General features: G+C 35.0%; 1 protein-coding gene across 1 annotated transcript; it reads right to left on the reverse strand.

Annotated features, from left to right (window-relative positions):
• Nucleotides 1-642: 642 nt before the first annotated feature.
• On the reverse strand, nucleotides 643-15,090 carry LOC127850986 (zinc finger protein 26-like). Its single transcript, XM_052384396.1, has 3 exons — nucleotides 15,037-15,090; nucleotides 5,435-5,483; nucleotides 643-5,176 (listed from the first exon to the last, which is right to left on the reverse strand). The coding sequence occupies exon 3, from the start codon at nucleotides 5,172-5,174 to the stop codon at nucleotides 3,186-3,188; it is 1,989 nt and encodes a 662-aa protein (XP_052240356.1). The 5' UTR covers nucleotides 5,175-5,176; nucleotides 5,435-5,483; nucleotides 15,037-15,090; the 3' UTR covers nucleotides 643-3,185.
• Nucleotides 15,091-15,556: the final 466 nt, after the last annotated feature.

Here is a 15,556-nt window from a genome sequence, read left to right on the forward strand (position 1 = left end):
ATTATTTTGGGCACAAATAATTTTACAGTGTGAAGACCCTACATAAAAATGCTGATTTTTCTCTTACTTGGTACCTGGCAACACACATTTTCAAGTCTATTTCAGTTAGTCAGTCAGTCAGTCTGTCACACTTTTCTGAATCCTGCGATAACTTTAAAAGTTCTTAATATTTTTTCATGAAACTTGAAACATGGATAGATGGTAATAAGGACATTATGCACGTGATTTCATTTTGTTCCTACGTCAAAAATTCTGGTTTCTATGGCAATAAATAAAAACATAAAATAAAATCTGACAATGGTGTAGCCGGTAGGGGACAAATTTGCTTGACAATAGTCTTGTTGAGTATTACTTACTGACTTATGCATATGCGCTCGGCTGTTTTCGGAGAATACCTGAGGTATTGTCATAGCCAGCTCATCGTGTCGTGTCGTGTCTTTTCGCTGTCCGGCGTCCGCCATGCTAAAACCTTAACATTGACCCATTATACCCACAATTTTCGTACCAACATTTTTTTTCGTAACCCAAATTTTCGTACCCACATTTGTTTAGTACCCAAAATTTGTGTTCCCACATTTTCTTACCCAAAATTTTCGAACCCACATTTTTTTAGTTCCCACTCATTCCATCCCGCGAAACCCTTAAGGTGTCGCAACTCTAGTAATGGGGCCATGCATAGTTGAGATTGACCGTATTGTCATAAGAGAGGTTCGGTATCAACTTGAATCCAATCCGTGTAGAAATGAAGAAATTATAGTAAAATAACCTTAAAAAAAAGAATGAAAATCTCTGACCCGGCCCCGCCCCAACCCCCATAACTTTTGACCTAGGGGTCAGATCAAAATTCCAAATAGTGCAGGGTCGCACATATGCTCATAGCTACCATGTGTGTAAGTTTCAAGGTTCTAGTGCTTATAGTGTAGGAGGAGATAGTGGCCAGGACGGACAGACGGACGGCAGAGATAACCACAATATCCCCACGCTTTTTAAAAAGCGTGGGGATAATAATAACCGGAAATGAAAAACTGATAAATTGTTTGGATTATACTTTAAATCATTATAAGACAAAATATGTAAACAACATTTTAGCAAAGACAACTTGCAGCAAGACATAAACTAGAGCTTTGTCACAGACGTGACGTATACCCCCACATGCCGCATTGACACAGACTATTTTGCAAGCTGTCTTTACAAAACAAGAGAATCTAAATGGTGATTTTTAAGAATTATTATGTCATTATTATTTATGGCCTTTGAACTCTTGAATTCTTTCGCATGACACGCTGTCCAATAACTGTGAACAAAATTAATGTACAGAGTCATTTTAAAATCTCACAATGAATGACATAGTTATGGCCCGGACAAGCTCATTTATGGCCATTTTTCACTTTTGAACTCCAAGTGCGACCTTGACCTTGAAGATATCGATGAAATTTTTTCGCATGACGCATTGTCCAATGATTGTGAACAAATGTACCATGTAATTTTAAAATCTCACAATAAAATGACATATTTATGGCCCGGACAAGATCATTTACGGCCATTTTTGACCTTTGAACTCACATTGTGACCTTTACCTTAGAGATATCGACGTAATTCTTTCGCGCGACACACCATCCAATAATGGTGAACAAATGTGCCAAATGATTTTAAAATCTCACAATGAATGACATAGTTATGGCCCTGACAAGCTCATTTATGGCCATTTTTGACCTTTGAGCTCAAAGTTTGACCTTGACCTTGGTGATATCAACGTAATTCTTTCGAGCAACACACCGGCCAATGATGCTGAACAAATGTGCCAAATGATTTTAAAATCTCAAAATGAACAACATAGTTATGGCCCGGACAAGCTCATTTATGGCCATTTTTGACTTTTGAACTTAAAGTGTGACCTTGACCTTGGAGATATCAACGTAATTCTTTCGCGCGACACACTGTCCAATGATGGTGAGCAAATGTGCCAAATGATTTTAAAATCTCACAATGAATGACATAGTTATTGCCCGGACAAGCTCATTTATGGCCATTTTTGATCTTTGAACTCAAAGTGTGACCTTGACCTTGGAGATATCGACGTAATTCTCTTGCGTGACATACTGTGCAATGATGGTGAACAAATTTTCCAAATGATTTTAAAATCTCACAATAAATAATAAAGTTATGGCCCAGACATGCATTTGACCTTTCTTTGAACACAAAGTGTGACCTTGACCTTGGAGATATCGACGAAATTCTTTCGCGCGATACACCGTCCAATGATGGTGAACAAATTTGCCACATGATTTTTAAATCTCACAATAAATGATAAAGTTATGGCCCGGACATGCATTTGACCTTTGAACTCCAAGTGTGACCTTGATCTTTGAGAAGTTGACGTACTTTTGTCACACTACACACCGTCCCATGATGGTGAACAAATGTACCAAGTTATTTTAAAATCTAACGATAAATGACATAGCTATGGTCGGGACAAACTTTCGGTTTAAAACAAACTAAGAGACCCTGTGACCTAGTTTTTGACACAGCATTACCCATATTTAAACTTGACCTATACATCATCTAGATACAACTTGTGACCAAGTTTGGTGAAGATCGGATGAAAATTCGGGACAGACAGACAGACTGACCGACCGACAAAGTGACTCCTATATAGCCCCCATTACCAATGGTAATGGGGGCATAAATATATAGTTAAATACATATGTTCCTCCACCTCTTAAACATCACAAGTCAATTCAATGCTAACAGTTCACAGTCAATGTTTGTTTATACATTCCTTCACATCATTGAAAGTGTGATTAATATTTATGTCTTGTTTATCATTATACTATTAATATTATCAATGAAAACGCATTTTCCAACATTATTGAACATTATTGATGTATTGTTCTTATAGTTGAAGTGATCTTTTTCTTCAAGTATCAAATTTGTACTGTCTAAAGTCTATGATCAGGAAATACAATAAGATTTTGAGTCCGTAATTTAAAAAATCACGAATTTAACGATAAAAAAAGAACTTTAAATCAGAGTCGAAGGTCTTCTAACACCTTCAGATAGTACTGTACTAATCATATATTCATTTACTGCAGCTCATATCACAGTAGACTTATTTTTGTATAAAGCAACTATAAATGAAATGCTTTGCAATTATTTTACAATCCAGTTAAATGCTTAAAAGTCAATTAAAACCATGAAAGATCATTGGCCATAATAATTACTTGACAATCATCTTCATTAACCTGAACATTAATCGGCATTGTTTCATGCAGGTTTCCATGATTACCACACTGTTCAACTTCAGGCTCTTCAACGCAATCTATGATTTCAAGATTTGCAACTGCTGCTGTACCATTATCAGAAATCTGTGATGCTTCCAAACTAGTTCCTTTACACAAACTTTCATTTTCACTAAAGTCAATCCCATAACTTGATACCTCTTCAATGAACATTGATTTACTGTTTTCTAGTGTTCCGAAATTGTTGACCGATGCCTCATTGTTTTCTCCTGAATTTGCACAACGTTCCTCAGCATTTTCCAGTGCCATGTCTCCATTGGACATATCATCATAATTGGACATTATATAAACTTGACTGGCATCTTTATTACCCTGAATAATAGTTGGAATCGTTTCATACAGGTTTCCCTCATTACCACAATGTCCAATATCAGAATCTTCAACACAATGCTTGATTTCAGAATTTACAGGTGCTGCTGTAAGACCATTTTCAAAATTCTGTGACGCTCCCAAACTAGTTCCTTTACACAAAGTTCCATTTTGAACAAAATACTTCCCATTACATGTTCCATCTTCTATTAACATTGATTTACTACTTTCTAGTGTTCCATAACTATGTATCAATGCCTCATTAATTTCTTCTGAATTTGCATATCTTTCCTCAGAATTTTCCACTGCCATGTCTCCGTTGGACATATCATCACCATTATGCACTTTAGAATTATACAAAGTAGCATCAGAATTTTTATCAAGCAAAATATATGCATTTTTTCCTCCATTCAATTTATCCCCAATATGTTCATGACTTAAAATATGCCTCGATAGAGATCTCTCGGTCAACAATTTCTTGCACACTATGCACTGATATTTGTAGTCAGGGACTTTGACCTGGGCTTTTTTCTTCTCGGGAACATGCCTGATGATGTGACGCTCTCTGATATGCTTAATCAAAAGCTTTTCCTCTTCGAAGTCCACATCCTTGCAAACCATACACTGAAAGTTGGAGCCACTACTATTTGCACTAGGTGTGCTAACCTGGCTGTTTACAGTTGGAGCACTGGCAAAGCCAAAGTTTCCGAGCCAATGAATGTTGGAATGCCTCTGGAGACTTCTTTTACCCTTAAAACTCTCGCCACAAACACTGCACACAAAGTTTTTATCATCACTGTGTGTTGTTAGGTGTGCTACAAGATGTTCACTTTGGAAAAATTTCCTGTCGCAAATAACGCATTGGTAGTCTCGTTGATCAAAATGGGTTTTCTTATGCCTTGTCATGCCTGAATACTGGACAATCTTTCCGCAAATCTCACACTTTCGTCTGGCATCCTTATACCCATGTACATTTTTTGAATGCTCTTTCAGTAAAAGCAATGTAGGAAACCCTTTGAAGCATACTGCACAGGTGAATTTCTTTTTATCCTTGGCATCTTTCTTGTTGTGGATCAATAAGTGCTTCTCAAGCGTTTCTTGTCGGACAAATTTCTTAGAACAAATTTTGCACTCAAAATTCGATTTTGACTGATGTGTAAGCATGTGCAAGTCTAACCGGTTTTGATACAGAAATTTCTGCGGACACTTAGGGCATTTCATCAAATTTGTGTGACCTTTTATATGTTCATCAAGTCGAGCCTTATTTACAAAGACAACACCACAGTATTGACACTTTTCCACCAACCTGTGCGTTGTCTCATGTTGCTGTAGCGACCAAGGCGTTGGAAAGCTCGAGTTACACACAGAGCATGTGTTCTTTACATTTGAGACTGAACCGCTGTGTTGCTTGGATACGTGCCATTTCAACAAATCGGCACTTTGAAAAGGCTGGTTACAAGTTTGGCAATGGAAAGGAGCGTTCTGTGTCCCCCATTTGAAAAACACCACGGACTTGTTTACACTGTCACTTCCAATATCAACTTGGGTTTCTTGATCAGCTGACATTGCTGCAAAAGCAGGATCTCGTATGATAAATCTAGAGAGTGATAAAATTAATCATCAGTATTAACTTGCAGAAAGCAATTCTTTGAAATTGATGTTTTATGAAGATACAAATTTATATTTGTTACGTCAATTTAATAAAATGTTACTGGATCCACATATTTGTTTCTATAACTTTTGTAACTTTTGTAATTATTTTTATTTTGAAAAGCAGAATTTATTTAATTTTTCTCAAATATTTGACTGTCTTTTTTTAGTGTTACCTTTTATATTAGCTAAGAGTGGTCGAAATGCACATCTTGGATTTAGTTTCTGAAACAGAGAAAAATCATTATCTTTGATTGCCATGCCAAATGTATAAAAATGATTCATTTCTTTTATCTCTTGACAGTGACATATATTATATATGTGAAATTTTCAAGTGTCGCGATTGTGATTGGATAATTCAAGCGCCTCGGCAAAATGGATTTTAAAGTCCAGGCACCGCGGACTCGCTGTGCTAAAATCACCTGGGCAACAGCCTGATATATATTTTTTTCTTTGTTTCACCCCAGGAGGAGGGTTTAACAAACGTGAAAGAGTGCATGACATGATGTGACAAACCAAGTACCAAACCTCTGGGCCTTGTCGATCAAGCAGAGATTTTTACATTTTTACTGCACACAGCAATTCTCTGCACTAAGATTACACAGTTACACACGTATTTTCTATATATAGTTTGTTGTTGGATTATTATCAACAATCTGGAGCCTACACGTGTTGGAATTAAATCAGCTGTTTAATAGTCATACAGAAAAATGACGAACACCTGTATATTGACTGATAAAAAAAGTTTAATTCTAAAATCAGTTTGATTCTCCTATGCATTCATCAATATTTGTGCAAGTGATCTGGGAACTATTCTTCATGCAGGGCTAAGTTTTCGGGCTTTAAACAAAAATTTTAACGTCAATAAATTTGTTTTCTAGATCATATCTAGAAGTATCATGTTTAAATAAAAGCTTCATTTCCTTAAGCAGATACTTTAATTTGTATAAAAAATTCTCCCGATGCTGAATCTGTATTCTGCATAGGACCATATCATCAATATGCTAACATCTTCACCACTCAGCAGTGTTCACAATCTAGTATCATTTACTTTTGCAACTACGAACATTTTTTTCTCCATTTTTTACCATAAAACCACAATCATTCTTTCAGCTTAAGACATAAGTTTATATTGATAGCAATTTAAGCTGAAAATCACCTATTAAGCAACAGCCTTTTAAAATGTATTTCTTTGTAGATAACGGAAGGCGTCCATGTGACTTAAGTCATTGTTATTTTTTTATTGCAGTGTTTATTATTGTGACTCGTATTTACGGATTGATGGCTTGCAGAAAATAAAAATTTTGGCAGTGAGATTTTTGTAACTACTTGTATACTGATAGTATATTTTGGCATTTTGGTCAAAATACAAATTCATATACCATCCCCTCACCATTCCTGTGAACACAACTGCAAAATGCTTGCTGCAGTAAACACAATTATTTTCTAAAAGATAAATCTCTTGGCTGCTGGTATACAGTCTATTTACTGTGTTTTTGTGCTTTCTAAACTACCGGTAAATGATACATTGGTAGTTGCAATAATCCCACTCCTAGCCACTGACAATGACGGTCATTGTATGTACGTGCTTATAAAAGCTTAAAGCATAAAAGCACATAGCTGCGCGAGTAAGGCTCACAAAGCCATGCAGAAGAAAAGGGTTCCGGTCAACTCGTACCAGTACTCGCACAGTGGTCAACTTGTAATTTTTGGTAAACTCGCACGTGTAATCCCCCCCCCCCCTTAGTTTATAAGTATAAAATCATAGAGATGATGTATTTTTTTTAGTTATCTGAATACACGGTTGTCACAATAAACGTCTCTTTCACACTTAAGGTCAGTGTATTTCAAGGGTAATATGTCTGTTTGTAAGAGCTGGTGAAAGGTGTTATATACAATGTATGTTAATTAATTGCCGAACATTATTCAATTAAAGTGACTTGGTATGTTAATAAATCAGTTTTACTTTAATGTTTGTCAAGGAGATTGGTGTAAAGTGTTGTATACTGCACACATTAATTGATTGGATTGCAAGATTCAATTTACATGTAAGTTAATTTATCTTGTAATAAAGCAGTTTTACTTTAACAAGAGCACCGCATAACGGGTGCCACGCTTGGCAATGGGTGCAGTTTTGAATAAATGAAAGCTTGTCAGAATATTTTTTTTTAAAGGTCACAGTGACCTTGACCTTTGACCTAGTGACCCAAAACTGGGTGTGGCGTGTAAAACTCATCAAGGTGCATCTACATATGAAGTTTCAAACTTGAAGGTCCGAAGCGATTTGATTTGAGAACCAATGTTCTAAACCTTAACAAAATGTTAAGGTTTTAGAATGACGGGGACGGCGGACGACACGGCTATGACAATACCTCGGGTTTTCTCCAAAAACGACGAGCTAATAATCATGTTAAACATGTAAAATCAACTTTGATGTGTAATAATGCCTAATGCCCATTGTGTCCATAAATTAAAAAAAACAAGAGGGCCATGGGCCCTAAGGCGCTCACCTGAGACCCAAAGGAACTAAACTATTCTGAGAAGGTGGAGTTCAAAATAATAAAAGTACTTCATGAAACATAAATATCATCATAAGGTTCACAAGAAGAAATTCGCTCGCCCCTGGAAACCATGCTCTTCAGAGCACCGGAGCCATTTTCAAAGTAAATCAAGAAATTATAGGAACATATGTCCTCAGCATGTTTAATTAAGATTGAACTAAAATGTGACTAAAATAGAGAGTTCACAATGTTTCACTATAGCAATAAAAAGAAATCTGCAACCCACCTCAGGGCCTTGCTTTTAAACAAACTGGAACTATTTTCAGACTCACCTTGCAATGATATTTCCATTTAAAACAACAATCAACCTTATTAAAAACACGAATCTTTGATAATTGCACCAAAACTACGGACCTGACTGTGACATTTATAAGCTGTGTGCCATAACAATTTGTGTTCCACTCTTAGAAGTTTGAAGGTCTTTGATGTGAGTTCCCAGCTGGGGCCTATTTCGTGGACTAAGGGCTTTTAAGCTGCAAGCCTGTTACATCAAATTAACAATTCAGGCACAGTCAATAGAGAATTAATTAGTCGCTGATAAGCAGGTGGATGAATGGGATCAATGGAGAAATAAGAGTGCATTCCTGACAAGCCATGCATTCATGATCGGAGGTCAAACAGAAATCAAGTTATATACAGTTGTTTCTCACATAAGTAATTTTCTGTGATATCAATATTACTACTTGAAATTTTGAGAATATTTAATAAAGGGTTTCCAGATGGCAAAAATATGTTTGTAGCACTTCATCCCCAACCAATCATAAACATAATAATCCTCTTCAGAAAGGAACAAAAAAAAATGCAATTTAACTGTATATCTTATCGACAGAATTAATATTCAGATGACTGCATGGAGATCATGAATATCATAATATGCATGAATTTCATTCAACGTGTACATCGGTAATTTCATAGTTGAGTGTACACAAGGTTACACTATAAAGCAATTTAAAGTCATGTTTTTCAACAGACCGCAACCATAAAGGAACCTGGCCTAGATATCATAACAAAATATCCATAAAATCAATGTTCTGACCAAGTTTCATGATTATTGGACAAAAAAAATGTGACTTCTAGAGTGTTCACAAGCTTTTTTACTATACAAATATAAGGAAAAAGACCCCCCTGGCGGCCATGTTTCTTTACCGATCCGAACCATTTTTGAACTCAATCGTCGTATCGAGGAAACAAATGTTCTGACCAAATTTCATATAGATTGGGCAAAAATGTGTCTTATAAACTATTCACATGTTTTCACTTTTATAGAGAAAACTGCCCCACCCCCTTTCAGCCATGTTTTTCAAATGCTCACGACTATTTTCAAACTCATCCGAGATATCCACATAGCCAATGTTTTGACCTAATTTCATGATGATTAGGCAAAAAGTGACTTCTAGAGTGTTTACAAGCTTTTTTACTAGATAAATATAAGGAAAAAGACCCCCCTAGCGGCGATGTTTTTTTACTGATTCGAACCATTTCCAAACTCAACTGTCGTATCTAGGAAACAAATGTTCTGACCAAATTTCATGAAGATTGGACCAAAAATGTGACTTCGAGAGTGTTCACATGTTTTCACTATATATGCATATTAAGAAAATTGCCCCGCCCTCTGGCGGCCATGTTTATGGACAATTTTCGAACTCATCCGAGATATCAATGAAACCAATGTTTTGACTAAGTTTCATGATGATTCATTTGGGCTAAAATTGTGACTTCAAGAGTGTTAACAAGGTTTCTCTATAGCAATATAGGGAATACTGCACCGCCCCCTGGCGGCCATGTTTTTCAACGAACCAGAACCATTTTTGAACTCAACCAACATATCATTAAGACAAACATTTTGACAAAGTTACATGAAGATAGGGCATCAAATTTGACTTCTACAGTGTTCACAAGGTTTTTGTTATTTTTGACCTAGTGACCTTGTTTTTGACCCAGCATGACCCAGTTTCGAACTCAGTCGAGGTATCAATGGGACAAATGTTCTGTCCAAGTTTTATGAAGATCAGACAAGAAATGTGGCCTCTAGAGTGTTCACAAGGCAAATGTTGACAACGGACGGACAATGCACGACGGACAAAAGGCGATAACAAAAGCTCACCATGAGCACGTTGTGCTCAGGTGAGCTAAAAAGAAAATTAGGTGTTGTTTGTTGCATGCAGTTATTTCATTATAGATCAAAGTTTCTGTGTTACAGTTGTAAGTATATTAATTGACTGAATTAAGCATAGGTTATCAATATCATTGTAAAGCTTTAAAGATGAACGGTTTTTAAAACCCTTAAAAACCCTTTATTTATCAAATTGAGTGCATAGAAAAACGTTTCACACCTCGCTTTCATTCAAAGACTGTATTGTTCGCAAGAACAAATATGCCAAAGTTGCACATTTTTACACAGTCTGATCTACTAGCCATTGTCATTCAAACTGGTAGTGACGTAGTTTGGACCTGTGTTCATTTGCCCGCAATAACGAACCGGCATAATAGGGGTTTGGATGTGAAATTTCTCGCAACTTTTGTAAGAAAAATAAATGTAAATGGAATATGATAGTCAATATGCAGAATTTTCTGTTGAACCATCAATGTTACTATTGAATGAGAATTTAGTGATTGTCAGTCAGATTTTTCTGCATCTGAATCGGATAGCCAGGAATCTTTTGTTGATGCTTAAGATGCCCATTGTGTAAGGAATAGGGATTGGTAAATGTATTTTTCTTTTTTAATGCACATGTCGGAAACAAAACACAATTTATGTATGACTATGTTGTACGGTTCATCGACACAGAATGGATACTTGATAGAATTGTAAATGGATTAATTGAAACTTCAAATACAACTTCCGTTATAACTAGAGCTTTGTCACAGACGTGACGAATACCCCCACATGCCGCATTGAATATTTTGCATGTCGTCTTCACAAAAAACAGCGGACACCATGCTCAATGTTTACAACGCACTAAGTGACCCCTTGACCTAGTTTTTGACACAAAGGCCCATGTTCTAACTTGGCCTTAAGATCATCTCGATAAAACTTCTGACCAAGCTTGGTGAAGATCGGAAGTAAACTACTTGAATTAGAGAGCGGACACCATGCTGAATGTTAAAAAACGCACTAAAAGACCCCGTGACCTAGTTTTTGGCCTGGCATGGCCTATGTTCAAACTTGTCCTAGAGATCATCTATATAAAACTTGTGACCAAGTTTGGTGTAGAATGGATGAAAACTACTTGAATTAGAAAGCGGACAACATGGTGAGGTTTAAAAAGTGACCTCGTGGCCTAGTTTTTGACCCGGCATGACCCATATTCAAGCTTGACCTAGACATCATCTTGATACAACTTCTGACCATGGTGAAGATTAGATGAAAACTATGTGAATTAGAGAGCAAACAACATGGTGATGTTTAAAACACACTAAGTGACCCCCAGACCTAGTCTTTGACCCAGCATGACCCATATTCTAACTTGACCTAGACATCATCTAGATACAACTTCTGACCAAGTTTGGTGAAGATTGGATGAAAACTACTTGAATTAGAGAGCGGACAACATGGCGATGTTTAAAATGCACTAAGTGACCCCATTACCTAGTTTTTGACCCGGCATGACCCATATTCAAACTTGACCTAGACATCGTCTTGATACGACTTCTGACCAAGTGTGGTGAAGATCGGATGAAAACAACTTGATTTAGAGTGCGGACACTTAATACGGACCGACCGACAAGTTCACTCCTATATACCCCCTTAAACTTTGTTTGTGGGGGTGTAATAATGTCATAAAATTAAAATAAGGGCATGTGTAGATAAAAGGGGCAGGGTGGTACCTTGGTGTTAGGCCCTAGTCTGATAGCAATCTATGTTTATAATACAAAGTTGATTTGATTGGGGGAGGACGGTCGTATATTTTATAATGATCTGATACCACACTGTGACTACCATAATCAACTTGAGATATATACGCTGATAAGACACATTTCAACGCACAAATCACAATAAACTACATGACACCATCTGGAATAATACACAGCGCTGATAACTTGTGTCATTTGAGATTCACCTTTGCTGGATATTTGCGAAATTTTAAGCGAGATTATACGATTTTGTCAAATATTTATCAACTTATTATAGTTTCAGTTTATTAGCAATCGGCAAAATATTTGCCTTTGGCCATTTACAAATACAAAAAAACTTGGCAAAGACAATCATATAAATATATACAAATACAATTTCTATTGAACAATTTTCATAGACATATAACAAAGAACACAACATTAACATTACATTATGATCAGAGAACAGTTAGCTTTTCGAGAGCATTTTGTCTTAAACAGAGAGATTCTTTAATATATTTGGCAAGATTATATATACATTTTTTACTTTTTGTTGACATTAATTTAATGTATTTTTGAACAGTAGGCCATGAACAATTTCCAATATATTTTGATCTTATTCATCTATACTTTGAGCAACATAAAATTATACATATATTTCAATATAAATTAAAATAAAAGTTAAGAAGAACATGCGTCAAAAAATGCAAAATAAGCCAGATATTTAATTCTGAAATCGAAAAAGGCTGTACAGTCGAATTCGCCAGCATGTATATCATGCAAGTATGATGTGAATCATAATTTAGTTTTAGTGCAGATTCGTTCATACGACACACAGACACAATTCTGTTTTACGGATCATTTTAACGAATATCTTCGTCACAATCGGCTCGTGGCGCTAATTTGTCTTTTCTGCATTTTATAAAATTCGTCTTCAATGTATAATTTTTCTTGCCTATTTTGTGCTTATGTAACATATTTTAATCAATATATTACAATTTAACACATATAAAAATCGTATAATCTCGCTTTAAGAAAAATAAGAAAGCAATCATTCTCTTTGTGACTATACATTTAATCCACATAATTATCAATACTGAAAAATGGAAAGCTGTTTAGTGTTTATAAACTTAATACCAATAAGTATGATTCATGCACAAAACCATTAACATATCATATTATATTGTGAATATTTAAATATGACATACCATTTCCAAATAGTGTTAGCAAACAACATTAATTGTATTAATATTATCAGGCTTTTTCCGCCCTATGCCATGGGTCCGAAATTCGGCCCCATTCCCAATGCAAATCTGGTAGTTTTTTTCCAAATTAAAAAAAAAAAAGAGAAAAAAATCCCAATTAAAAAAATTAAAAAATTGTTTACCCTTAAAATATATAAGTTGACCTGATACGGTGTAGAAAATAGAAAGAATTGCATAATTAAATTATCTGTTGCCTTGAATTTTTGTTTTAAAAACTGTAAAATATGTTAATGATTATTTAAGACTTTCCTTATTTTCCTCAAAATCCGGCGCTTCGCGCGATTTTTTTCACCTCAAAAAAGGCCAAGCCTTTTTCCCAAATTCAGATTAAAAAACCTGCACTTATCACACATGTTCATAATATTTTGTAAAATTTTAATAATAAGTTATTCCAAATAGTCGTTATTTACCTGTTAAAGGGATCTTTTCACGCTTTGGTAAATTGACAAAATTGAAAAAAGTTGTTTCAGATTCGCAAATTTTCGTTTTAGTTATGATATTTGTGAGGAAACAGTAATACTGAACATTTACCATGGTCTAATATAGCCATTATATGCATCTTTTGACGATTTTAAAACCTAAAAATTATAAAGCGTTGCAACGCGAAACGATTGAATAATTTGGAGAGTTCTGTTTTTGTCGTTAAATTTTGTGAAACTACGAAGATTGCTTATATAAGGTATAAAATACATCAAGTATGTGTACTCGGCGGAATAGCTCAGTAGGCTAAGGCGTTTTTACTTCAGGACTCTGGCAGGACTCCAGGGGTCACTGGTTCGAAACCTGGACCGGGCAATGTTCTTTTCCTTTTTTAAATTTTATTCTTGATTTTTAACTGGAGCTGTAACGATCCAATGTTTACATTTATCGATATAAAGCATTTAATGAATAAGTTAAAAAATGCCAAAATCTGTGAAAAGGCCCCTTTAATGGCTTTTTTGAAATATAAGAAACATTATTTAAATGCGACAGTTTTTCCCAATTGAGCCAATTTTGCGATTAATTTTTTTCTCAAAATGGGGGTTTTCACGACGCGAAATTCCCAAAATTCCAGTGTGGCGTTTTCCCAAAATGGAGCGGAAAAAGCCTGATTATTCTAATTGCCGTTTAAAACATTGTCTGTGTCTAGTCTTGGTAGAAAACAAAAGAATGAAGCTCAACAAGTATAATGGTTTTTCTAAGACATTGAAAATTAAGCTCTTTTGATTTTATTTTTTTTTGAAGATATATGCTGTATTTGCAATTTGTTTGCACCACAGGAGGAATCTGTAGCCACTTCACTCATCGTCACTAAATAGTGATGGTGTAACAAATGGAAAACCTTGCTTGCATTGGACCCATTTAAACTACCTAACCAATGTCAGAGTGGTCATGAGACAGGAGGAAATCTTCTGTCCACTAAAGAATAGTGAATTTTTCAATGAAATTAACACTTAAAATACGAAAAAATTGTGTTATAACATGTTGGACTTTCTTTTTTTTACATTTGCATCAGAACCCGATGTTTACTGTTTACAATAAGTTAATAAGGTCTAATGGCTTAACCTTACCAAAAATAATTGTATGATGTGATGTCATACCGAATCAAGGGAGGAAAAACAAAATGGCTAAAGCTTGACATTTACGTAAACAAAATTGACCTTTAACACATTCACAAACATTGTTTTTACTACATATTGGAAGTAATGTATTTATTTTTCAAAGTTTAGAGTTAGTAATTGCTGTTGATTAATTTTTGATTAACATATTGACATTAAATTGTTAAGGTGATGTATTTACGTTAATCAAGAATTCTGTCCCAACACTGTTTAGGCCTTAAAGTTCTCGAATGCTTTGAGCTTTTATGAGTACATTTGTAAAGCGACAGAGGGTATGTACGTAGCTTGGAGTTGAATTATTGCAAGTTCTACGTTCAACCTTCAAGCTCTCTGAAGCGTGCTGAGAGAAAAAACATTTCGCATGTTTCGCACAGTTTCTCAACCTCTGATTGTTAAATAGCCATTTGAGAGGAGTATAAACTAATATGAATGTAAACAAATATCATGAATGCAAACAAATATCTTTGAGGAAATATTAGGATTTAGTGACGTAAAAAATAAAATAACGCAGAGACGTTACCCTCTGTTTGAAAATATTAGAAAATATTGATTTCGACAATTCAAAGCCTTTACAACAAAGGGAGGAAACTTGTTTTGTTTTTTAAAGACGAATCGGTCTACATGGAAAACAAAACGGACATATGGTTTTCGCCAATCTCAGGATGAAATTTCAAAAAAATATATTGGAATCGAATATGTAAATTCACGCATTCATGCAGTGCTATAAGATAAGGATAGATTTTAATGTTCTTACTTTGTTCATAATTTTGGTTTAAATAAGGTTTTTCGAACGGTATGACTAGATACCGAAAACAGTAAAACTGGGTTTTATTATATGAAAACAGTGAATATTAAGACGACAACAGCGCCTTTTCCTATGCCTAGTTTAAAAAAGAATAGTAGTTTAAAGATATTTCAACATATACGTTAAAACTTTTTAATAAAATTTATTTTAATTAAAAAAAATCCACATTCATTATTTTATATGAAAACAGTAAAATGTACGCCCGAAAACATTGAACATATATACGAAAACAGTA

Source organism: Dreissena polymorpha, chromosome 11 (assembly GCF_020536995.1).
Source record: "Dreissena polymorpha isolate Duluth1 chromosome 11, UMN_Dpol_1.0, whole genome shotgun sequence".
Lineage (NCBI taxonomy): Eukaryota > Metazoa > Mollusca > Bivalvia > Myida > Dreissenidae > Dreissena > Dreissena polymorpha.

Bases quoted from the DNA above. Each gene is read 5' to 3' on its own strand.
- LOC127850986 (XM_052384396.1), bottom strand. From the start codon at position 5,174: ATGTCAGCTGATCAAGAAACCCAAGTTGATATTGGAAGTGACAGTGTA.